General features: G+C 48.5%; 1 protein-coding gene across 4 annotated transcripts in view; it reads right to left on the reverse strand.

Annotated features, from left to right (window-relative positions):
- Nucleotides 1-24,641, reverse strand: part of APLP1 (amyloid beta precursor like protein 1) — a 62,041-nt gene that overhangs the window by 31,677 nt on the left and 5,723 nt on the right. For all 4 annotated transcript variants that reach the window (XM_060257956.1, XM_060257954.1, XM_060257955.1 and 1 more), the window contains exons 2-12: nt 22,184-22,351; nt 18,216-18,345; nt 17,032-17,144; nt 14,848-15,026; nt 13,673-13,938; nt 12,996-13,126; nt 11,218-11,292; nt 9,881-10,039; nt 5,415-5,543; nt 5,211-5,310; nt 705-851 (exon numbers count right to left, since the gene is read on the reverse strand). In XM_060257956.1, coding sequence (XP_060113939.1) covers nt 705-851; nt 5,211-5,310; nt 5,415-5,543; nt 9,881-10,039; nt 11,218-11,292; nt 12,996-13,126; nt 13,673-13,938; nt 14,848-15,026; nt 17,032-17,144; nt 18,216-18,345; nt 22,184-22,351 — 1,597 coding nt within the window. The remainder of the gene's footprint in view (nt 1-704; nt 852-5,210; nt 5,311-5,414; nt 5,544-9,880; nt 10,040-11,217; nt 11,293-12,995; nt 13,127-13,672; nt 13,939-14,847; nt 15,027-17,031; nt 17,145-18,215; nt 18,346-22,183; nt 22,352-24,641) is intronic.

Raw genomic sequence — 24,641 nt, forward strand, 5'->3', positions numbered from 1 at the left:
CCTCAGTTGTGACTATAAGAAGTACACTAAGAGGAGACAAACTCTTACTGTAACTAATATAAAGGTGACCAGAGATTGTGGAATGACTACTTTTGGGAGGTCCTCCTGCCCATTTATCTTGGTTCAAATACTGGAAAAGACTAACTTTTAGTCAACAGGACTGGAAAAAAGCTTCCTTTTCCCTAAGGAAATGAAAGGAAACTCCTTTAGGTGTAAAATTCTGACCATTCTGGGTCCATGGGAGGGAGACCTATCATGCTTTAACTTTTCATTAAAACCCAACTGAACAAAAATGAAATCAACCACATAGCACTACCTGTCAAACTCAGGTTTCAGAATGATGAAAATTTCTAAAAACTCTCAGTAAGGATCACCATTGGAGAATCTTACAAAAGTCAAACCAAACACAACAGATCAGCATAAATAAGGCCTCTAACAGGGGAGGGATTCCCTCTGGTCATACAAAATGCCCTCTGAAGGACCAATAAACCAAAAATCATACACAGTTCAGAGGGATCTTGCCTGCACATTATGTGATCTTTCCACGGATCTGACATCTGAACAGACTGCCTGCTGACACCCTCCCCCCACTGCCACCAAGAAGCAGCTCCCTCATTAATAATCTATCTACCATGATGCTCTGGGAGTTAAAGACCCCTTTGCTAAACAAAGTTTTGCTCCCTTCCAAACACTGTTGTACTCACCTTCTCCATCACGTGGGTATGAATGACTCTCAGCAGCCATGTCCTCACTACTGTCGACAGGGAGGAACTCCTCAGTGGTGCGTGTCTCCGAGATGGAGGTGGTGAGCAGGTCATTGGTTGCCACCCGTTCTGATCGCAGCAGCTCCTCTGGAAAGACCGAAGGGAAGCCATTTTGAGAGGCAGGTGGCCGACTTACATCACAAGCCCTGAACAGGTAGTTGCCTTTTGAGCCTGTGGGCTGAGGAGGGCATAACCATGGCCTCAGACTGAACTATTAGATCCCTAACTGCTAGGATACAGCAGGCTACCAACTTAGAGATTCCCCACAGGGGTAGACTGAAAGAAAAAAGAACTCTGTCCCCCAGCCATCTAGGCTCAATCTCACAAAAGGATGGAAAGGAAGACTTCTGACCAGTGTTCCCTCTAAGCTGAGTTAGTGTGAGCTAGCTCACAGATTTTTAGCCTCCAGCTCACAGATTTTTTTTGTCTTGGCTCAGGAAGGATGACCCCAGAGTACAATAATTTATGCAGCTGCTCACAGCTTTAATGCCAGTAGCTCACAAAGTAGAATTTTTGCTCACAGGACTCTGCAGCTTAGAGGTAACATTGCTTCTGAACTGCTTTCCCAGGCCCTGTCCAAAGGAGGGAAAGAGAGGCCATCTGCCCTCCTAAGGGCAGCACACAGCATCTGCCTCACTGTTCAAGGCCTGTGAAGCCCACAGGCTGGCTTCCCCTGCCCCCCATCTAGGTCAGGCCAACTCAGCTGCAGAAGGGCAGTGCACGACCTCGCCAGAACTACATGAGATTCAGACAGCTTGCAAACCTCCCTTTTGCCACTGGGTTGACCTGGCCCAGGCGCAGGGGAAGAAGGCCATTGCCCCCCCTCCAGAAAAATTCCACTGGCCATAACGGAGAGTCCACCCCTGTTTCCCCCAACCTTTAAAGCTGCTGCAATGGAAATCCGCCATCGTTCAAGACCTGCCTGACAACTTAATCTTTTACTTCAAAAGGGAAATTCCCTTTAGCGCTTTACAATATATTCTTCCTTGATGTCCCATTAATGGCTTATTGCCAACCCATCCACAAGATTCTCATGAGCTTATTGCCAACCCATCCACAAGATTCTCATGAGCATGCATCCCCCTTCTGAATCTTTGCCTAACCTTCCCAGGTGAAGAACTAAACAACTTGTTCCCCAGAGAGTACTGAGATCGGGAACTCAAAACCTCCTCGTTGTCCCCGGGCCAAAGGAAGCCTGTTTGAAATCTACTAGGGATAGGGCCTTCTCCGTAATGGCCCCTTCCTGGTGGAACCAGCTGCCGGAAGAGGTAAGGGCCTTGCGGGATCTTGCTCAATTCCGCAGGGCCTGTAAGACAGTCCTCTTCCGGCTGGCTTACAACTAACCGGCACTTGAAACTGAGTGTAGTTTTGACTGCTGTATGTTTTTAATGTTTTAACTGTGTAAACTGTTTAAATTTTTATATTCTTAAGTTAGATTTTATATGCTGTAAGCCGCCCTGAGCCACCTGGTGGGAAGGGCGGGATATAAATCACAACCCCACCCCCCAAAAAAAACAACAACTTGATTCAAACTAGGCCACCTAAACATCCCACAGTTCTCTCCAGCAGTCCCTTGTTCCGATATCCTACGCTGAATCTGTGAAGAGAAGGTGCTGCTTCCAACTTGCAGGAGACAAAATGCCCTCCCCCAAAGGACTCGTGGCAGAAATTTGGCTTAGATGAAGACAGGAATGTTTTCTTCTTCTCAACACACCCACTTAAGGATGCTAAGGCCTACATTTTAGTAAGAACGGACTCTGGTTCAGTCCCAGAAACCACTGCAGCGTGGCTCTGCCTACTACTCATGAACCCCCTGTAACTGGCCGAGCTGTGCTCTCCACATTATAGTTTATGATGCTGTTATAGTAGGAAGGGTCTGTGTATTGTAACTTATATGACGTTTTTCGTGGCATCCGTCTTGGAAACACTTAGCAACAAAAGGATACAAAAGGTGTTAATTTTAGGTGCTGGCGGCTGACTTCCTAACAGTTAGTTTGGGCCCTTTGGTTGACAACCAAGAGATTTGTTTACTTTTGGGCCGAATGTGTACACTGTTTTGACACATGCTCTCAGCAACTTGGTTATCTTGGTATTTAGCAGAATGCAATGAAACACAGGGCAAGCACTGGATACTGTCTCTTTCCTCCACTGCTGGGATCTGGACACAAGTCAGCTGTCTCCTACCAAAATCTGCTTAAAGGAGGGGACTGGGGGTTCCATTGTCCCTTAGGACATCAGGGGATTTATTATCCTACTACAGGACTGGGTATTAATGTGGTTGAAAGCAGTCCCTGGCTGCTTTTAATGGATCTCCTTCCTCCTTCTGGCTTATGTCTGGTTGTTCATTGCCACAGATCTGGAAAATGGGAAGTATGTCATAAAATGGACAATATAATCACACAGGTTCCATGTTTTTGACTGTGTTCAATTAGCAGGAACACAGACACTGAAGGTAGGAGCGGAGGAGGAGGAGGAAAAGACAACTGCAGATTTATACCCCGCCCTTCTCTCTGAATCAGAGACTCAGAGTAGCTTACAATCTCCTATATCTTCTCCCCTCACAACAGACACCCTGTGAGGTGGGTGGGGCTGAGAGGGCTCTCACAGCAGCTGCCCTTTAAAAGACAACTCCTGCAATAGCTATGGCTAACCCAAGGACATTCCAGCAGCTGTAGGTGGAGGAGTGGCGAATCAAACCCGGTTCTCCCAGATAAGAGTCCGTACACTTAACCACTACACCAAACTAGCTCTATGTAAGATTCTCATTTCCAACAGCACTGAGGACAGGCAGTTGGGCTAGGGTGAAAGCTCTTAGGTATTTGGGGATTTCTAAAGCATAAAAACAGTTTGCTGGCACAAAGGTTTGACTATGATCCCCTAGCACTAGACAGAGATGTTCCCAAGCTCTGTCGAGTTGAGGAATTGTCTCCCAGATCCATTGTTTGAGTATTTCTTTAGCTCCTGAGAATTCAAGATGGCAGACCGCTAAGGAGGAGAAGCTTAAAAGTTGCGTTTTATCCTCAGCTGTATCAACCTGACCTGAGCAGTAGCTATCCACAAGAATTAAGGGGTTAATCCAGTTGGTTCAGGCTTAGCTGTAGACAGAAACGTATAGCTTGATACCAATTATGAGCTGTATAAAATGTTCTGAATGAAGTTGTATAAAATGTTTTGAACAAATGAGTAACTCAGCGAGGTCTCTGGGGTGTCCTTTCCCTTAGCTCTGGAGGGGAAAACTGACCCCATACCCATACCAAACCTTTAATGGCATAATAGATTCAAATAAAAATACACAGAATATAAAAATTTAAACATTGGAGATAAAATCAAAATGAAACCGAGCTTACAGATGCATTCAAACATGGTCAGAATTAAATTTAAGGATGTCAGCCAGAAATTTTGCCACAGCCTCACTAACCACCCCCTCAGTATCACTCAATAAATAATAACAGGGTGGCAGAATAGACAAATCTGGGGGAAAAGAAAGCTTGCCAAATAAATCTTTACGGAGGTTATGGTAAAAAGAACAATCAAGCAATATATGCTGGATTGAGTCAGGAGTATTCGCTCCACAGGAGCAAAGTCTATCGGCTAAAGGGACTTGCTGATATCTCCCTTGTAAAACTTTGGAGGGAAACGCATTTAGTCTAGCCAACATAAATGCCCTGCGATGACTTGGAATGGTTAAGTCTGATAGATAACTGGGCATTTTGCCACAGAAAGCATAGAGACCTAAGGAAGCTGGAGAGCAAATATAAGGGTCTGTTGGCCGTAACTTCGTTTCCTCCGATTCCCACAGTCTCAATTTAATACATCTGAAGATGTATGACTCATCAGAGGTAGAAAAATCATCTACCTCTAACCCCAATTGACTGAGTTTGGACAGAAGCACTGCTGTCCAGGATGAAATATATGGGTCTCTTTTCATACAATCAAGAAGGCTGTTAGGATCTGTTCTAAAGCTGACCCAATAAGAACTGGTGAAACCATTGGAAGGAACAATCCTGGTCAGGCCGTTTGCTTCCAGCTAGTGGTAATCAAGGGTGTGTGTGCTCTAATGCTGCTTCCAGGTGAGGCTTAGAGATCTCTGGGAATTACAGCTCATCTCCAAACTACAGACAACAGATACCCAGTTGAAAATGGCTGCTTGGGAAGGTGTACTCTCTGAGACCATTCCCAGCTGAGGCCCCTTCGCTCTCCAAGCCCTGCCCATCTGAGGTTCTTCCCGCAAATCTCCGGAAATTTCCCAACCTATAGCTGGCAACCCTATGTAACTGGAACCTTGATTTCCCAGACATTAGCCAGCCATTTCTGGTTTAAAGAGGCAAAAGAAATAGAGGGAGGGGAAGGAAGAAGAGAAGGAGACCTACAGGAACAGCAGAGACTAGAGAGGTTGCAGAGGAAAAGAGACTGCCCCCTTGGGAAATGAAGGGGTATGGTACATACCAATGTCCCCGCGGAGCTCTTGAGCCAGCTGGTGATTCTTGTACAGCAAAGCCAAACTCTGGTTCATCCGTTCTTCAATGACATGGAGGTGGGTATAAACCTAGGGGAAAATGGCAGCAGGGGTTCAGGTTCTGCAGGCAGGCCCAACACTGCAGGGCTGGAAGGGGAAACGACTTCCTAAGAAGGGAAGGGGAAAAATCGCACCTGAAACTTCATTTGCTCAGCCTTCTCGGGATCGGCAGCAGCCACGTGCTGGTAGTGGCGGAGGGTGTGCCGCTGGTCTTTCTGTTCTGCCCGCACGTACCTCTTCAGGGCTGCCAGGACGCGGTCCGGCTGGGTGAGAAACAGAGGAGCACAAAGGTGAAGACACGAGAATCACACATGAAACTGGCCTTATACTGAATCTGGCCATCAGTCCATCAAGGTCAGTATTGTCTATTCAGGCTGGCAATGGCTTTCCAGGGAGCTACACAAAGGTCTTTCCAATCATTTACTACCTGTTAAACTGGAGATGCCAAGGATTGAACCTGTGACCTACTGCATGCCAGCCAAATGCTCTACCATGAAGTCACAACCCCTTCCCTGAACCTCTTCCTAACATCTCCACTACTTACCCCACCACCGCGGACCATCCCCGGATGTCTTTTCTCTGCAGCCTGCCCCTTTTTCTTCCCATTTGTCCACGGCTGACGAATACCCCCAGGCTGCACGTTCTCCATACAATCATCTCTGCCTCGATCTATATAAGCTCACAGCATTTTGGGCATGCATCGCTTAAGTATTAGATACAGGAAGACAGGAAGGAGCATCTCGGGTTCTGTGCACCTGCATGGGGTGGGTTATTCCAGGCTAACTGGTGTTCCCCCCCCTCCACCATCCACAGGCAGAGCTCGCTTGCGTATTATCCTCCAAGATCAACCTTTCCTTCAATCTCTGTCAACAGTCGCTTTGTTGTGTATCCCTGATATTCAGCCACACGCTTGCTACCAACTTGCCATTCACAGCACCAAAGTACTCGAGGCGATGGGGGACGTCAGGGCGACTCAGCTTGCATCTGGCATTAGGCGGATAGGATGGAAGGGAGCGGACAGGGTAAGCGGCAGGAGGTTGCCGCTGAAGAAGTAGATCTTGACAAGGGTCTCAAAGGAAGAAGGGAAAACTACCCTGTACAAATTTAAGTCTTGTCTCCCTTTGTCTTTTCTTTTTTTGCTGTCAAATCAAAGCTGACTTAGAGTGACACCTTGGGGTTTTCAAGGCAAGAGACATGGAGAAGTGGCTTGCCGTTGCCTGCTTCTGTGTAGCAACCCTGGACTTCCTTGGGGGTCTCCAGGGCTTTTTCTTGCATCAGAGGCCATACCCCAAGAGCTTTCAGTAGGCCCTGTAAGAAGAGCCCTGTAAGCTCTTAGAGGATTGGCTACATCAGGGGTGTGTGGCCTAATATGCAAAGGAGTTCCTGCTACAAACACACACAAACACACAAAGCCCAGGTGGACTCCTATCCAAACACTAACCGGAGCTGAATCTGCTCGGCTTCTGAGATTCAACAAGATCCGGCCAGCTTGGGTTATCCAGAGCAGCAAATTAAAGTCCCTTCTCCCCACGTCTTATGGGAACTGACACACACACAAAAGCACTTAACTCTTGAATGATTACAATGATGGATTAGGATCTGGGAAACCCAGGTTCAAATCCCAACTCTGTCACAGAAGACTGCTTGGATGACCTTGCTCCAATCACTCTCTCTCACTCTAACCTACCTCACAGAGTTGTTGCTGTGAGGATAAAACAGAGGCAGGGAAAACAGTGTTTGGGCCCCCATTTGAGAAGAAAAAATGGTACAGGTTATCTAAATAAATGACAGTTCTCTTTAATTCAATCTGTAAGGTCTATTTCTTCTCCTTTACAGCTATGATGACATTTCCCAACATTTGTTTCTATCCCGCCCTTCCTTTAAGGAACTCAGGGCAGCAAAGATGGTTGTCACCTCCTCCCTTTGGCTTCCACACCAGCCCTGCGAAGCAAGTTATGCTGAGAATGGCTCAAGGCCACTCAACTAGCCACCATGGCTCAGTAGGGATTGGAACTCAGGTCCTAAATCAACACTGCATCATGCAGACTCTCCATTGCACCCTAGGGAATGCTGGGATTAGTACCCTTGCCTAGTTAGTGAACTGCATAGTTTCCTTGGTGCCTTTCCCTGCAGGAATGCAGTTAGCAGCACGTTCCCCAAGGATGCTTAGTCCCAGGGCATGGCTGGAAAGCATGTGACACAGGACCCTTGATAATGCAGTCCACTCTCTGGTTAATGCCTGGCTAGGTATTTTACGTGCACATGTGTGTCTGCACCTGGAAGTCAGGCAACTTTGGTGATTGACCTCTGCTGGGGGCCTGGAGGATATTTAGGGAGGTGGCTGAATAAAGCCTGCTCCTGCCTCCCGACTGCTGGTATTCCAAGGAGGTCTCTCATCCAAGTACTTGCCAGAGTCAACCCTACTTAGCTGCCATGATCTGATGAGATCAGGCTTACCTGGGCTATCCAGGTCAAAACAGTGTTTGGCTAGGTGACCCTTCCTATTCACCAGCTTGACTCCCATGGCAGGAAAAAAGGCCAGGTGACAAAACTAAATACAAGGCATTTACATTGCTCAGGGAATCACCCCTGGGATTCTCATGCCCTGGGATGCTAAGCTCAGCAGCCTCTATGGTTAGGCCAGGCCAAAAGTACCAAAGGGTGTACACCAGGCAGGAAGAACAGAAGAAAGACCAGAGATGGGGGCAAGGAGGAAGACATGAAGCTGAGTCAGACCATCAAAGTCAGTATTGTCAATTCTGACTAGCAGCAGCTTTCCAGAATCTCTGGCAGAGGTCCTTTCACATCCATTTAATTGGAGATGAGGAAGACTGAACACGGGACCTTCTGCATGCCAAGCAGATGTTCTACCTCTGTAGCCATGACCTCTCCCCTTAACAAGAATGAATAAAACTGCCTTACCCTGAGTGAGACTATTGGACTGTTGCAATTATCTACTGCAACATTCCAGGGTCTCAGAGAGAAGTCCTTCCTATCACCTCATCCCTGGAAGTGCTGAGGACTAAATTTGGGACTCATGACATGCAAAGCAGATGCTCTACCACTGAGCCACAGCCCCTATCTATGAGATAGCAATAAAGGATGTGGAGGAGAATGGGAGGTGATGGGCTGCTGGAAAAATCTATGGAGGAGAGTGTCAGAACGGAGGGAACATCAGTAGGAAAGATTATAAGCTGAGTTATACTTGGACTTCCGCTGAGAATCATCAACTGTCTTACTCAGCTGCATGCATACTCGCTAATTCTACATATTGGCTGCGATCACACACACTAAATAATGCACTTTCAATGCACTTTCCAACTGGATTTTGCCAGCTCACACAGTAAAATCCAGTTGGAAAACACACTGAAAGTGGATTGAAAATGCATTATTTAGTGTGTGTGATCGCAGTCATTCAGGCAGTTTCCACACTGCTTTTGTGCTTAGAAACAATACTTGGAAGTTTACCCCCCCCCCCAAAAAAAATCAGGTTCACAACAGATGACAACCAAACATAACTTAAAAGAGAGCATCGGCCTACAAAATCAGAATTAAATCAGCAAGGTGGTGGTGGTGGGAACCAGAGGAATTAAAAGCATCAGCAATCTCATTTCCAATAAATCAGCAGCCAAAATTATTGAACCCCATCAAAGACCATTAAAGTTTTTTTTTAAAAAGGCGATTCAGGGCATTAAAAGTTGGGTGGAGGAAGCTGTGCGTTTCATTGACCTATACGTATATAATTATTCTGTTAAAAATTATATCGAAGCATTATGTGTCGCTGCAGCCTATGCGTGACCATTTGTGCAAGCGGAATTGTGCCAAGTACATTTTCCTTTTCCACTTGTGCTGCTGGATTCAAGCCAATGCAACCCCCCCTTCCCCTTCTCACTTCCTTAGAGACATAGATCTGACACATGAAAGCTAATACTGAAATAAAAATTTGTTTGCCTTTGAGATACTGCTGGACTCCTCTATAATTCTGCTATTGCAACAACCTGGATGCTGCCACCCTTCTGGAGTGATCTCTCTCATGCAAAAAGCTTCCTTATCCTGAATAGGCCTTTTGGTCCATCAAGGAAAGCACCATCTACGCAAGCTGGCAGCAGCTCTCTGAGGTCTCAGGCAGAGGTCTTTCACACCACCTGCTACCGGATCCTTTTTAAAGGGGAGATGCTGCAGGGAACAGAACCTGGGACCTTGGGCACGCCAAGCAGATGCTCTGCTCCTAATCCACGGCACTGCCCCAGATTTAACACAACTGCACCAAGCCAAGAATGCTGAGAGCCATTATCTGCACAACAGATACCCTCAGTTCTCAATGCTCTGATGAACTCTTGTCCCAATTTGCCCACGCTCCCTCCTCCTGGTGGTAGAAAGTGTTGTCAAATTGCAGCTGACTTACAGTGACATCTCATGGAGTTTCCAAGGTAAGGGACATTCAGAGGTGGTTTTGCCATTGTCTGCCACTGCGTAGCGACCCCGGACTTCCCTGGTGGTCTCCCATCCAAGTACTAACCAGGCCTGACCCTGCTTAGCTTCCAAAATCTGATGAGACTGGACTAGCCTGGGCCATCTAGGCCAGGATCCCTCTGCCTACCTGAGGGTTATCGCTCTGCACAGCCGTCAGGTAGCTCTCGAGTGCTGCACGGCGGTTATCATTCAGCAGGGCCACCACCCGGGCAAGGTGGGTCTCCACCAGTCGCTGTCGTTCCTTGGCTACCTGCTCTTCTAATGTCTGGAGGATGGATTGGAAATGCTGGAACAGCCAGAAGCAGCGAGTCGGGGTGAAAGCGGAAGGTACTTAATTAAATGAGTGCATGCAATAATTTATATGCTTTTAGAACATATATATTTGAGATGGTTTATGGTCAAAGACCAGGGGTGGCCAAACCGCAGCTCGGGAGCCACATGTGGCTCTTTCACAAATATCGTGTGGCTCAAAACCCCCACTACCCTGTTGGCTGGCTTGGAGAAGGCATTTCTCTCTTTAAACCACTTCTCCAAGTCAAGCAAGCTGGCAGCTTGGAGAATCTATTTAAAGTTGCTTTCTTTTCATGTCTCTCTCACTCCCCCTATCTATTTGCCTTCCTGCCTATCTTGCGGTTATCAAACATCTGACATTCATGTCTTGCAGCTCTCAACCTGACATTTATTCTATGTGGCTCTTACGTTAAGAAAGTTTGGCTACCCCTGGTCAAAAGCCATTGAGAAAACAAACACCACTTACTCAGAAGGCCACGATGTAAAACCAGGGCTCCCAAAAGTGACACTGAACTTGCCACACTGTGTGTGGGGGGGGATATTCATTAAGAACGTGCGAGTGGGGAGGCAGACACGTAATGGTTGAGTCTAGAAACTGAAACCACTGACGAACACAACATATGTGAGCTACGTTCCATTAAGCTGCTTCTGACTTTTCGTGTCCTTATGGATTAATGACCTCCAAAACCTTACGTTCTTAACGACATAAGAACAGCCCTGCTGGATCAGATGAGCGATTCATCTAGTCCAACTTCTTGTTTCACATAGTGGTCAACCAGCTCCTCCGGACAGCCCACAACGAGGTATAGAGGCCAAGGCCTTCCCCTGATGCTGCCTTCCTGGCACTCGGATTCAGAGGTAGACTGCCTCTGAATGTGGAGGTTTCCTCTGAACCTCTTATCACTAACAGCCTCACTCAGGTCTCGCAGACTGAGGGCCATGGCTTCCTTTGTTGACTCAATCCACTTCATGCTAGGTTTGTCCTCTTTTCCCACTGCCTTTTGCTAGCATTATTCTCTTTTTCTAATGAGTCCTCTCACAAAGTGACCAAAAACAGAGTATCAGGGAAGCCCCAATCGAGGTCAATCTAACAACTGCCACCAATGGATGGACTAGAGTAGACCGCGGCACAGTGGCTGGCCAATTGTCCCTTTCCTCAGTGTCAATACTCACCTCGTTGAGTGCCTGGCGGTCAGTCTTGGGCAAGTTCTTGGCTTGGTTGTCGGCCTCGGCCCACTCCTTCATCACCTAGGGAATCAGAACAAAACTCTGGATCATGGTGCAGTGCCCGCTGACACTCTGCTCCTACACTCAAGTCACCCACTGCTCCTGCATATGAGCTGCAGGAAGTGTGTGTATTACAGATACTGGATACCGCTGTGCATTTTCTTCTTGCAAAGTCAGGAGAGGTGAAACTGTTGAAGGCTGCAGTCCAAAGAACGTTAGCCTCCCTGAATAAAAGGGACTTCCAAACAGACCTCCTTCGCTTGTTCTCTAGACACTCTGTTCTGAGTCTCCTCCCTCTCCCCAGCCAAGTGAACCTATGAAGCTGCCTTCTACTGAATCAGACCCTCGGTCCATCAAAGTCAGTACTGTCTACTCAGACTGGCAGTGGCTCTCCAGGGTCTCAAGCAGAGGTTTTTCATGCCTACTTGCCTGGACTTTTTAATTGGAGATGCCGGGGATTGAACCTGGGACCTTCTTCTTACAAAGCAGATTCTCTACCACTGAGCCATCATCCCATTCCAAAGTACACAGATCATTTTGAACCTAACTGGTCTGCCCAACCGGATGCTGCTGTCAGACCACTGGGCCCTTCCCTTCCTCAGGTAAAGAGTTCACTGCCTAGATACACAAAGAATAGGAAAGCAAGGTTTGGGTTCCAGTTTGCACCTTAAAGACCAACAAGTTTCCGAGGGTTCAAGCTTCTCTGAGCCAAAGCTCCTTTTGTCAGACTTGACTGTCAAAAGCTCATATCCTGGAAAATGGTTTGTTCTTTCAGGTGTTACTCAATTTGACATTTTGCAGGTGCCTGGCCCCAAGACAGCTCAGTTAGTTATCACCAGGGGAAGGGCCCTCTCAGTTGTCGCTCCTACCCTGTGGAATGCACTCTCAGACGATGTCGGTGCCCTGCCAGATTTGCTTAGTTCCCACAGGGCATGCAAACCTGAATTCTACAGACTGGCCTTTGGAGGGCAACTACATGTTTGGGCTGCTTTACATTCTAAATAAATAAAATTTTAGTAGTGGTATGCTGATAGCCACCTATCTTAACTTTTTAATGTTACTACTTTATATTTGTTGTTTGTGTTTTACGCTGTTTTCACCATCTTGGCTTTAATGTCGTAAATTGCCACGAGACCCTTTGTGTGTGTGGTGATTAAAAAGCCCAATAAATAAATACAATAAACAAAAATGTGGAAGTCAGATGACCTCAAGATCCCAATGCCTTTCCTGACCTGTTTGGTGTAGTGGTTAAGTGTGTGGACTCTTATCTGGGAGAACCGGGTTTGATTCCCCACTCCTCCACTTGCAGCTGCTGGCATGGCCTTGGGTCAGCCATAGCTCTGGCAGAGGTTGTCCTTGAAAGGGCAGCTGCTGTGAGAGCCCTCTCCAGCCCCACCCACCTCACAGGGTGTCTGTTGTGGGGGAGGAAGGTGAAGGAGATTGTGAGCCGCTCTGAGACTCTTCGGAGCGGAGGGCGGGATATTAATCCAATATCATCTTCTTTTAACAGCTGTATTTCATGTATATGTATCTACGTATGTTTGAACGTTTTGATTTTAACTGGTTTTCTGATATATTTTTATACCACTTTGTTTTTAACTGTTAGCTGCCTGGGTGGGCCCTGGCAGGCTAGAAAAGTGGGATATATATATATATTGTGAATAAGTAAGTAAATATAAATATTCCAGCATGATGCCAGAAGGGAAAGAGGGCCAGCAAATCACCTCATTGATCTGCCTCATGCGGCGCTCCTCCAGGTCCATCTTGGCTCTCAGGAAGTTGGCGTGCTCACTCCCATCTCCAGGCATTTCAAAGTAAACGTCCACTCCATCTGTCGGGCGAGGGGTTGGGGTCACTGAGAAGGGGAAGGGGAGCTTGTTACTCGGACAATTCCCCCTCACACACACATCTTGAAGCAACATCTTATCTGCCTCAAGTCACGCTGATACCAGATAAGTCTCATTACTGTGGAATCAGTCCCCTTCTTAAAAGAAACCCTTTTTCCTTTTTTTTTTTTTAAAAAAACCCCCAAACCTTACTTCCAAAGGCCCAGCATGATTCAGAGCCTGATAGGTGCTGGGTTCAGTGCCAGCTGAGGCAGGAGTGCCCCCTTCAGCCTCTCAGAGATGTTGACTTGAAGGACCCATAGGCTGGGAGGCGGCTGCCCTTTTGTGTCAGGAAGAGCCAGGTTCGGAGCTTGGCCTCAAACAGAGGCCCCATTGTGTGGCAGCAGAGACATGACCGGGCCAGGCAGCTGAGCATTTCCTTCCCACCCCCGGGTGGTTTCTGCTGGCTCCACGCGCCCGGGACTCTCATGTGCCAAACAGTCACTCTTTCCCACAGCAGGGATTCTGCAAGCTTCTCCCTTTGGAAATGTCCACCACTGCCTGCGTTGGCTTACCTTTGACATCCTCTTCAGTGGTCTGAGTAGTTGTGGTGATGGTCGTCTGGGTGATGCTGTCGTCGTAGTAACCCGGCTCCACGAAGTAGTCATCCCAGGCGTTAGGGAAGGGGTCTGTGTCTGAGGCATTGTCTGGAGGGCTCTCCTCCTCCTCTTCTTCTTCCTCCTCTTCCTCCTCCACTTCTTCCTCCTCCTCCTCCAGGTCCCGATCTTCCAGCTCCAGGCTTTCTTCTTCCGTTGGGATGCGAGCTGTTGGAACCTTGTTGCTGGGGACAGAGGAACCAAGTAAAGCAATTCTCTGAGAGATGCCACAAAGAAAGTGAATGAGGGAGACATATTTTGTAGAGGGGGGGAGGGGAGGTACAGTTTCCTTTCCAGAAGTACCCTCAACAGGACAATGCGCTTCCTACTGGCATGGTAGCAGGCTAAGTGGGAGAGGAGATCTCTAGAACTTACTTGAAATACAAACTTATCTTGTTTCTCTGGGGCACTATAGTGGTGTATGCAGATCTCCCCCTTTCCTCACACAACAAGCCTGCAAGGGAGGCTAAAAAAGTGTGGCCGACTGAAGATTTGTCTGATTCTGGACAGAAATTTGAACTCTGGTCTTGCCAGGCTTAGTGAGCGACTTGGATCAGTATGCCATGCCAGGTCGGAATTAGAATTCAGGCTCACAGCTTTGTGAAAATCCAAGAGGAAGAGCTGGGATGTCAAAAGTAGACAGTTTTTTTTTCCGGGGGGGGGGGGGGCATTAATGCAAGCACACAGGCTTGAAATGAAAAACAGACCGCCTGTGTTTTGATTAAAAAATAAAGAGACAAGCAAGTTAAAAAAGACTTATGCAGCCAGAAATCTGAATTCCAGCTGGCCAACTTCAAAAGAAACTTGTGAAGCAGTTTAAAAGTTGTGAAGCATTTCTTTTACACCCCATTTCTGGAGAATAAGCGAAGCGAAAGCTAGTGCAGCTTTGTAGATAAGTGGCTTTGTCGTGAATCTGGAAGCTCCAAATCTTGCTGGCTTTTAGGACAAGCACTTTTGCCTCACCTCAACTTCCTGTCTGCAATACAGGAAGAAGCACCCCAATCTGTCTCATAGGATCCGCTTGAAGCTGAGCACTTCTGAACACTCTAAATTGCAAATGCTCAGCATCCTTCTAAGGCACAGAGGATGCTCACCTGTACACTGCTTCTGCCCTCATATGGGCAAGGCTTGGCGGGGCCTCAGTGGCTTGTTCGACCCTGACCGGTGCTGGGCGCAAGGGACAACACACGTACTCGACCCCCCGGAAGCGGTCAGCCCCGCAGGGCAACAACATGCCGTAGCTGTGAAGCACCAGTTCCTCAGGGCTGCAGGCCTGTGAAACAGAGGAGGACAGTCACAAAGCTACTATGTGCCCCACAGGGCCTATTAAGAGGATGCACTGCCAAGACCCTGTCAAACAGATGGGTAGCGGGAGCTCCCAGCTTAGATTCTCAGCCACATGGGGACCAATTTCAATCAGGACTGTGGGGCAAGGTCTCATTGGGCTGGTTCCAGGTTTGGGAGAACCTTGGGCATACAGTGCCTGGAGCTCCCACCTCCCCGTGCATCCTTCTCCCGCTCGCAAGCCCTCCCATCACCCATGCTCAGTCACCTGCACCACCTGCGCCCCCTTCCCCCATCAACACCAGTCAGCCGATGCAGCTGTGAGTGCTCCTGCCATTGCCACAAGTGCCACAGCTATGCAGTGCTATGCTGCCCTTTCTCAATGACTCTGGGCAGATGGGAGCATGGGTACTGACCGGCAGGTACGTGGGAGAGCGGTAGTGGACTCCACCAGAAGTCCTGGACCTTGGCAGCTGTCTCACCTTAGGGTATTTTGACACCGGCCCTGCCAGAGGACATGAGCAAGACTCCCCGCCCCCCCCCCCCCCCCCCCCGCCATGGCATTTTCTCAACTCGATTATCTCCCCCGGGAGCTGCTATTTACCATCAGTACATTTTAAGTTCCCCCAATAGGGCAAGTGGGCCCAGAGGCCAAAATGGCCAGGAAAATGTCCTGGGTCGGTGGATGGGCTCAAGCTTCCTTTCCCCATGCTGCTCAGTCCCAATCAATATGCCCTCTAAGCTGTGGAGTCTGGTCAGTGAAAATTCTTCTTCTTGAGCTCCTGGCATTAAAGCTGTGAGCCAACAATTTGGCTACTGCATAAATTAGTTTGCTCTGGGGCCATCCTTCCTGAGCTAAGGCAAAAATGTGTGAGCTGGAAGCTAAAAGGCTGTGAGCTGGCTCACACTAACTCAGCTTAGAGGGGACACTGGTCCCAATCCAAACTGACTCCCTGAGCGCCTGAGAATCTAAGTTTCAACCCAGAATGCCAAGTGCACAGCTGCTGGATGGGACACAGAAAAGAGACCTTTCACACACACACTTTCAATGCACTTTGCAAACTGGATTCGGTGCGAAATGGCAAAATCCACTTGCAAGCGGTCACTAAAGTGGACTGAAACTGCATTATTTAGCATGTGCGAAAGCACCCAAGGATGGGCCGAGGAACAGTGCATCCTTCACCTAGCCCTTCAATATTACCTCCTGAACAATGCATAGTTACAAAGAAACCACAACATTCTGCCCAGTTCTTCCACCTATATACATTCTCAAAAGTTAAGCCGAATGTACACAGCCTCTCTCATTTTGTGCATGCTCTACAGTTCTGCAAAAATTTATTCCTTCACCCTAGTCACAGAGCAGGGCTTTCAGGTGCCACCCCCCCCACCTCCCAGACACTGGAAATTTTGCATCACAACTCCTCCACCTTCTGGAATTTCACCAGGTGATATCCAAAAAGTTCCACCTGTATCTTTACTCATAAGGGCCAGAGACTTGGAAAATGCGCACACAGTGAAACCAACAGGGTGTGTGTAAAATGCCTTCATGTCACAGCTGACCTATGGCAAACCCCAGCAAGGGCTCTCAAGGCAAGAGAGAAGCAGAGCTGATTTGTTATTGCCTTCCTCTGCACAGTCTTACTTGGTAGTCTCCCCTCCACGTACCATTTAGCTTCAAGATCAGATTATACAACGCTGACTTCCCTCCCAAAACAGGCATTAAGAAACCAAATTCTATGACTCTTCCACTATATTGCAGAAAGGTGGAACTGCACTTGGATCCCCTTGAAACCCCGCCATTACACCTTTCAGGGATTTTTCATACAAAATTCTCTTCCACAATCAATCCCCAGCAACCACCCTCTTTGATGGCACACCGACAATGCAAAATTGGCATGGTTTTTGCAAGGTCTTTGTCCCCGTACATCTTGCCTTGGTTTGTTGAAGGTATACGTTTCCCTCCCTCTACCCTAAGTCATTCCAGGGCTGCTCACCTCTTTTGCCACGCTATGCCAATACAAGTAGCTCTCACATGAGTCCATCTTCTCTTGATGCAGGAACTTGCATTTGTCGGGCACGAGGAGCGCCTCGCTCACAAATTCACCCACTGGAGAAGGGAAGGAGAGAGTGAGCAAGCATTGATCCCTCCCACAACTCAACAGTATGGCAGAGTTTGGCATGCACAGGGCCCTAAGTTCAACCCCTGGTGACTCTGTGCCAAACATTCCAAGAGAGCGTTTGAGCTGCATGTACCACAGGGCTAGACGGTCCCAAGGGAATGACTCAGCTGACTCTCAAAGGTAATCCCATAGCCACCTATGGAGCGGGGCTGTAGCTCAGCAGCAGACCATCTGCTCAGCATGTAGGAGATCCCAGGTTCAATCCCCTAACACCTCCCTCTAAAAGGATCAGCGAATAGGCGAGGTGAGTGACCTCCTAAGACCCTGGAGAGCTACAATGAGTCCAAACAGAAGAAGATATTGGATTTATATCCTGCCCTCCACTCCAAAGAGTCTCAGAGCGGCTCACAATCTCCTTTACCTTCCTCCCCCACAACAGACACCTGTGAGGTGGGTGGGGCTGGAGAGGGCTCTCACAGCAGCTGCCCTTTCAAGGACAACCTCTGCCAGAGCTATGGCTGACCCAAGGCCATGCTAGCAGGTGTAAGTGGAGGAAAAAACTAATATTGACAGTCCAAAGATCTGACTCAGTATAAGGAAACTGCACGAATCCACCTAAGTCCAGTTCTAAGACTAGTCAGGTTCTAAGGCTGCATTCTCGTATCACTGGTTATTGCACAACTGTTGCACAATAGCATCAACCCGTCATTGTCCACCCAAGAAAATCATTTTCTATTGAAAAATTGTGCAATATTCAGCGATGCATGGACATAGCCCAACTGCTTCTCAACTACAGAAACATGACAAACAAGTCTTGGCAACTAGCCTTCTCTGTGAGACAGCGCTCCCCAGGAAGCATGGCTCACAAGCAGCGAAGACAACCACCCACCACCTTCCCTTGTGTATCACAGACTTGACTCACATACAGCTTATGGGTCACTTTTATTCCCATTTTACTGACTGAGAAAACATCTCCACAGAACTGATGTGCAATAGGACTACCCCCTATGCGCCAGATCATGCTGGTTCTTGGAGGCCAGCCCATGTCGGGCACTTACCCAGACACCGATAGGGAACCACGATGTGCCGATGGTTTCTGCACTTGGGTCGCCCTTTCTTGCACCAGTTGTCGATCGCGACAGGCTGGGTTCCCTCCACAGCATTGGTGATCTGCAGCTCGGGGTATACCTGAGGGAGCAGAGAAGCATCATCACAGTACGTCCTGAGAGAAAAGGACAGAGATGAACAAGATTCTTCTAGCCTTTTCTGTTGGCAACATAAGGAAAACAGCCGGAGGGGTGCTGTGCTTTGAATTTCAGACGATGATCCAGGACATCTGGGTTTGAATCCCTGCACTGCCAGAGAAACACACTGGGTGACCTTGAGCCAGTCACAAACTCTCTCTCTCTCAGCCTAAACTACATTACAGGATTGTTGTGACGGAGGAGAAGACTGGATTTGTACACCGTTGTTCACTCAGAGTCTCAGAGCAGCTTACAATCTCCTTCCCTTCCTCTCTCCACAACAGGCACACTGAGAGGCAGGTGGGGCTAAGAGCGCTCGGAGAGAACTGCTCTTGAGAGAACAGCTCTGAGAAAACTGTCACTGACCCAAGGTCACCGAGCAGCTGCACGTGGAGGAATGCAGAATCAAACCTGGTTCTCTAGGTTAGAGCTCACTGCTCTTAACCACTACACCAAAGAGGGGAGAATAATGTTGAAAAAGCAGGTCTGGTCCCCACTGGGGAGAAAAAGATAGATATCTAAATTTGCAAGGGATAAATATCTACATTTGCACCCTTCCTTGCCTCCAAAGGAGCTGAGCAACACACCAAAAGATGGCACGGAGCCTCCCATCCAAGTACCGAATACTTCCAAACCTAACCTCCCAGCAGGGAACTAAAACAACTTGGTTTGGACTGTATTCCAGATACCTGACACCTGGGAACAGGGCCGTAGCCAGGATTTTAAAAGTTGGGGGGCTTTTTAAAAAGTTGGGGGGTACCCATTCCCATCCACTGTGGGAATTGTTGCTACTCAGAAGCTTTCTGGGGCAGGGACAAAAGCTGGGGGCTCTGAAAGTGTCCCCTGAAAGTCAGTGGGCAGTGCCCCCATAGGTCCCCCTGTGGCTAAAGGCCAGCCTGGGAACAGGACATCTCAGGAGTCTGCAAGTATGGTTCACCACAAGGTGCTTCATCAGAAGAGCTCCTTTCCTCAAGCACAACGTCGAATTGCGCAGAGACCGATATATGGCATCAAAGGGTGCAACCGAACGGGGGGATCAACGCGAGAGGCCAGCAGAACTAATGTTGTAAAGCTACCCTAAAGCTTACTGTTGGCTAATATGCTCAGAAGCAAGGGAGACAGGGGTTCTGTGTAACAGCTGGCAAATGCATTACGGGATGCAGCTGTGCTGTTGGAAGGATTTAGGAAAAATTTGCTCCGGGCCAAAAATTCCTAGTGCCTTCTAAGGTCCTCCCTCCAATCGTTTCTTGGCTCAGCTGACTTGCTCGAGTCTTTCCTGCATCATCGAATTGCCTTTTATCAAGAAACCAAGCCATCTCAGCTTGTCCTCACAACCATCCTGCCCGGGAGGCCAGGCTGGAAGGTAGCAACCGACACCATTTGGGTGAGCTTCTGGGCCAAGAGGGGTTTCTTTGTAATGTTTACCAAAGTGCCTTTCGGTGTAAAAAAATGCCTGAGGCAGGGTCCAAAAACTGAAAAATGTATGTTGTCAAAGCTGTAAAAATCAAGTTTGCCTGACCCAATGTCGCTCTGTCTTTCTTGCATCCCAGCGTTTGATGTAATGGTTAAGTGTGCGGACTCTTATCTGGGAGAACCAGGTTTGATTCCCCACTCCTCCACTTGCACCTGCTGGAATGGCTTTGGGTCAGCAATCGCTATCGCAGTTATCATTGAAAGGGCAGCTTCTGGGGTAGCCCTCTCAGCCCCACCCACCTCACAGGGTGTCTGTTATGAGGAGAGAAGACATAGGAGATTGTAAGCTGCTCTGAGTCTCTGATTCAGAGAGAAGGGCGGGGTATAAATCTGCAGTCGTTGTCTTCTTCTTCTATTAGCCAACGGCGAGCTATATGGAGGTAGCTCCACGCCATTAGTCATGCAGGCCTCACAGGTTGATCTCAGCTGTTCGGTTGCACCCTTTGATATCATTTCCCAGCCTTTGCACAAGTCACTGTTCCACATTAAGAGCAGAGTGCTACTGTCTGGATTAGGTAGCCAATCAGGCATAGGGTGGTCTGTAAAAATGGATCCCTTTGAGCTGATCGTTGGCCTTCCTGGGATCATTCTGAGATTCAGCTCAGTACCAGTCTGAGACACAAGGGCTGCAATCACACACACTAAATAATGCACTTTCAATCCACTTTCAATGTACTTTACAACTGGATTTTACTGCGTGAAGTGGCGAAATCCAGCTGGAAAGTGCACTTGGAAGGGGATTGAAAGTGCATTATTTAGTGTGTGTGATCGCAGCCATGTTGTATTAGCCATGAAGCTCGCTGGGGTAACTGTGGGTCAGTCATTCCACCCCCAACCCCAACTAACCTACTCTGAAGGGTCGTTGTGAGGATTTTAAAAAAACAGAGGAGAGTAGAATGGCGTATGGCAACTTGAGTGCTGCTGAGGAAGGGCAGGATGAAAAACACAAAAATAAATAGATAAGTAGACTCAGTGATGGGTAAACAGAGCTTGGGCATCTTTAGCTGATATGGCCCTGCTGAAAATATTCACAATGGTGCTGGCGCACGGGTGCTGAAAGCAACCATGTGCATTGCACACTAGGGAAGACACAGAGAGGAGGTTTAGAGGCAGAGCCTCTGCTTGGCACACAGAAGATCCCAGGCTGGATCCCTGGCATCTCCAGTTAAAGGGCCAGGCAGTAGGGGATGTGAAAGAACTCTGCTAGAGACCCTGAAGGGCGGTCCAAGGGTGTGATTCCATATAAGGCTTCAACTGTTCATGCATTCAGCCAGGCTACCTCATAGATTGTTAGTCAGCAGGGTGCTGTCATGCTCCAGAAAGATCTCACCGCTTGGCACGTGTATGTTACCAGGTGGCAGCATCACCGGATGTTTGTGTATTCAAGGCGCTTGGTGGGAATGCATTCGAGGCAGAGTGCGTAAATCCTTCGCTTGCGGGCGCCTGCCCCATGATTTGGACACTGGCACTTTTTGCATACCCTCGTCTTGTCAATAGCGTTGTTCCAAGCAGGCTGGCTGAGGGCAGCATTCCATTGGCATACAGGCTCGCCAGCACCCAAAGGGACTACATTTCAGTGAGGCTATTATCCGGGCCTTTTTTTTGTAGCAGGAACTCTTTTGCATATTAGGCCACATACTGAGAGCCAGTTTGGTGTAGTAGCTAAGTGTGCGGACTCTTAACTGGGAGAACCGAGTTTGATTCCCCACTTCTCCTCTTGCAGCTGCTGGAATGGCCTTGGGTCAGCCATAGCTCTCGTAGGAGTTGTCCTTGAAAGGGCAGCTGCTATAAGAGCTTTTTCAGCCACACCTACCTCACAGGGTGTTTGTTGTGGGGGAGGAAGGTAAAGGAAATTGTGACAGCTCTGAGATTCAGAGTATAGGGCAGGATATAAATCCAATATCATCTTCATCACATACCCCTGATGTAGCCAATCCTCCTGAAACTTACAGTAGGCCCTGTACTAAGAGCCCTGTAAGCTCTTGGAGGACTGGCTACATCAGGGGTGTGTGGCCTAATATGCAAATAAGTTCCTGCTACAAGAAAAGCTCTAGCTACTATTATTATATCACTTGTTTTGAGGAGCTCGGAGCTGACCGGTGATGTTCCTAGCTTTAACTGGGGATCCAATTTACGTGGGAACTGAGTTCGAGCACAGGGTTAGGATTGTGGCTTTGGCTGTTCGAAAGGCAGAGCTAAATGTGTGGGTTGAGAGCAAGGAAAAGAGGTAAGATATGAAAAGGGGCACCCTCTCTTCTATCCAAGTGAGCTATGAGGAGACAGTGGAATGGGGGGGGGGGGCGTGGTACCTCCTGGCAGTAGCTGCGGATCTCTTCGGTGGTACGGAAGCAAGTGTGGGTGCCGAAGGCATCTGGCTCCCAACGACCTGTTTGTACATTCAGATGCAAAACCAGCTTCCCACAGAACATGGCCACTTGGGGGTCTCCGAGTGGGGGACCAAGGGCAGCTCCCATGACCTGCAAGACACCAAGAGAAGGGATGTAATTCCTGACTTCTCCACAAAGACCCCCTGCCTGGCCAAACTCGCAGGGCAGGGGAAAGGGAGGACATGCACACAGTTTGCTTCCACAGCTGCCGGAAGAGTTCAGGGGCCGCCCCTAGAAGGACGTCCCTGTTGGCCCGCCCCAAATCTGGGTATCCCCCTGCCCAGTCCCCTTTTCTCCCTTCCCCCATCCTTGTTTGTACCATCTCTCTCTCTCTTTCTCTGTCTTCTCCTCCTCAGCAACCACGGGGATGTTGTTGCCGTGGTAACCGCTCCCCATGGAGTTGCCGGATCTTCTCTGTTGCCATGGAGACCAGCTCCCAGATGGAAATTAATACTGCATCACCAGCCCCTCCCACGACAGCTTCTCCTCGTCCCACAGCCGCACCTCCTCTTTTCTCTCTCTCACTCCCCCTCCCCAGCGACCACCTCCCACTCTCCACCCCTCCACCCCATCTCTACAGACTCCCTTCTGCTCCTCTTGTGATGCTCTCTTCCGTTAGAGTCTTCCCTCCAAATCTGAGGAGGCACAGTTTCTCAGATAGGTATCGTGCCAAAGGGCAGATGGGGCCTCCGGACTTGGCAGCTGCTACCCAAAACGCAGGCAGAAAAGGGCAAGAAACAGGGTTGTGTTGTTCGCATCACACTCTAACGGCAAGATCGCACCCTGACGGCAAGAGGCTCAAGGCCTCTCTGGTCACTACCTGGCTGAGCAACGGACCCTATTTCCACCACTTCTCCCAACCTGATCAAAAGAACGACAAAAGGACTCTATTCACCTGGCACAAACAAAGGGCGGGGGACCCCCAAAGGGAAGAGAAGACCTTCAGCATCTGAGCTATAATAATTGTAAGAAATTCTAACAGACGAAGGGTGGCAGGAGAGACAGGAATTGGATGATGGAGAAAAAAGGGAAGGGGACGGCTTCTAGGCCCAGGATGAAAGCCAGTGACAAGGGCTCCAAAACCACCAGAGAGTTCAGCTTCTGTGTGGCAGTGATGGGGTATGTGACCCAAAAAGAGCCATAGGTCTGGGACAACAGCAGAAGCAGAGATAGGTTAAAGTTCAGGCAAGTCGGTGGCAACTGGACTACAAATGCTGAACACCTCTCCCTCTTTCCTTACAGCAGGGGTGGGCCGCATATGGTCCTCGAGGTCACTTGGTGTGGCCCTCAGGGATTGCTGGACTGAACCAAGACATGTGGCAGCCTTCCTGGCACCTGGCTGGCCAGCGAGAATTGTGGGGCCCAGCTACGCTGTGCAGCAGCCTCCCCAGGGCCAGGCAGGGATCACAGGGCCCAGATGTACTGTGCGGCAGCCTCCCTGGGGCCTGGCTGGCCAGCCAGAATTGCTGCAGGGCCTGGAAAAGTTACTGTCACAATTCAGTTTGTACTTGATTATCCCAGATGGTGTGGCCTAATATGCTAATGAGCGTGTGACCTAATATGCTAATATTAGGGGATGTGGTCTAATATGCTTCCTGTTGAGCTTTTTCTACAAAAAAGCCCTGCACCTATGCATTTGCCTAGGGCGGCGGGCCGAATGTGTGTGTGTGTGTTTGTGTGCTCCAGATTAGGCTCTCCTTACATGACTTCAAAATAGAAAAACAATTATTTGCATTAATTTTGCTGGCTTGAATCATTCTTTCTCAGCGGAGCACTGTTTTTAAAGTTGATATTTTTTTATGGCCCGCAAATGATGTTATAAATATCCATATGGCCCTTGGCAGAAAAAAGGTTCCCCACCCCTGCCTTACAGTCTAAATCCTGCTTCTGTTGAAGCATGTGGGCGTGTATGGACAAAATGGGGACAAGCATTATTTCTCAATTCTGGTCTGCAGATGAAGAGGACAACTCAAGGGCATGGAAGAATGCCCCAAGCATCCTCAGAATAGAGGCAGGAAGGGGGGTTAAGAAAAAAGAGATAACAATGGGTGTATTTGTACGAGGGTCCCAGGTAGAAAAAGACAGAACAGGGGAAAGTGCATGTATTTCAGGGGTGTGTGTGCTTGTTTTAGCACAAATAAACAGGAATCTACTGGCACCTTGAGGACTAGCACCTTAAATATGCAGTGACACCTCAAATACTGTAATGGGACTCCCTCACCCATGGTGGCCATGAACTAGCTTAACCACAACAGAGAATGGTCTTGATATTCTGTTTAATTTGATTCAAATTGTTACACACAAGCACTCTGTGCCCCCTGCATATTGTGGCCCCTTGCTGGGTTTTCCACTCCAACACCCCCGCCCGACATATCATAGT

The sequence above is a fragment of the Heteronotia binoei genome, chromosome 17 (assembly GCF_032191835.1).
Source record: "Heteronotia binoei isolate CCM8104 ecotype False Entrance Well chromosome 17, APGP_CSIRO_Hbin_v1, whole genome shotgun sequence".
In the NCBI taxonomy this organism is placed as follows: domain Eukaryota; kingdom Metazoa; phylum Chordata; class Lepidosauria; order Squamata; family Gekkonidae; genus Heteronotia; species Heteronotia binoei.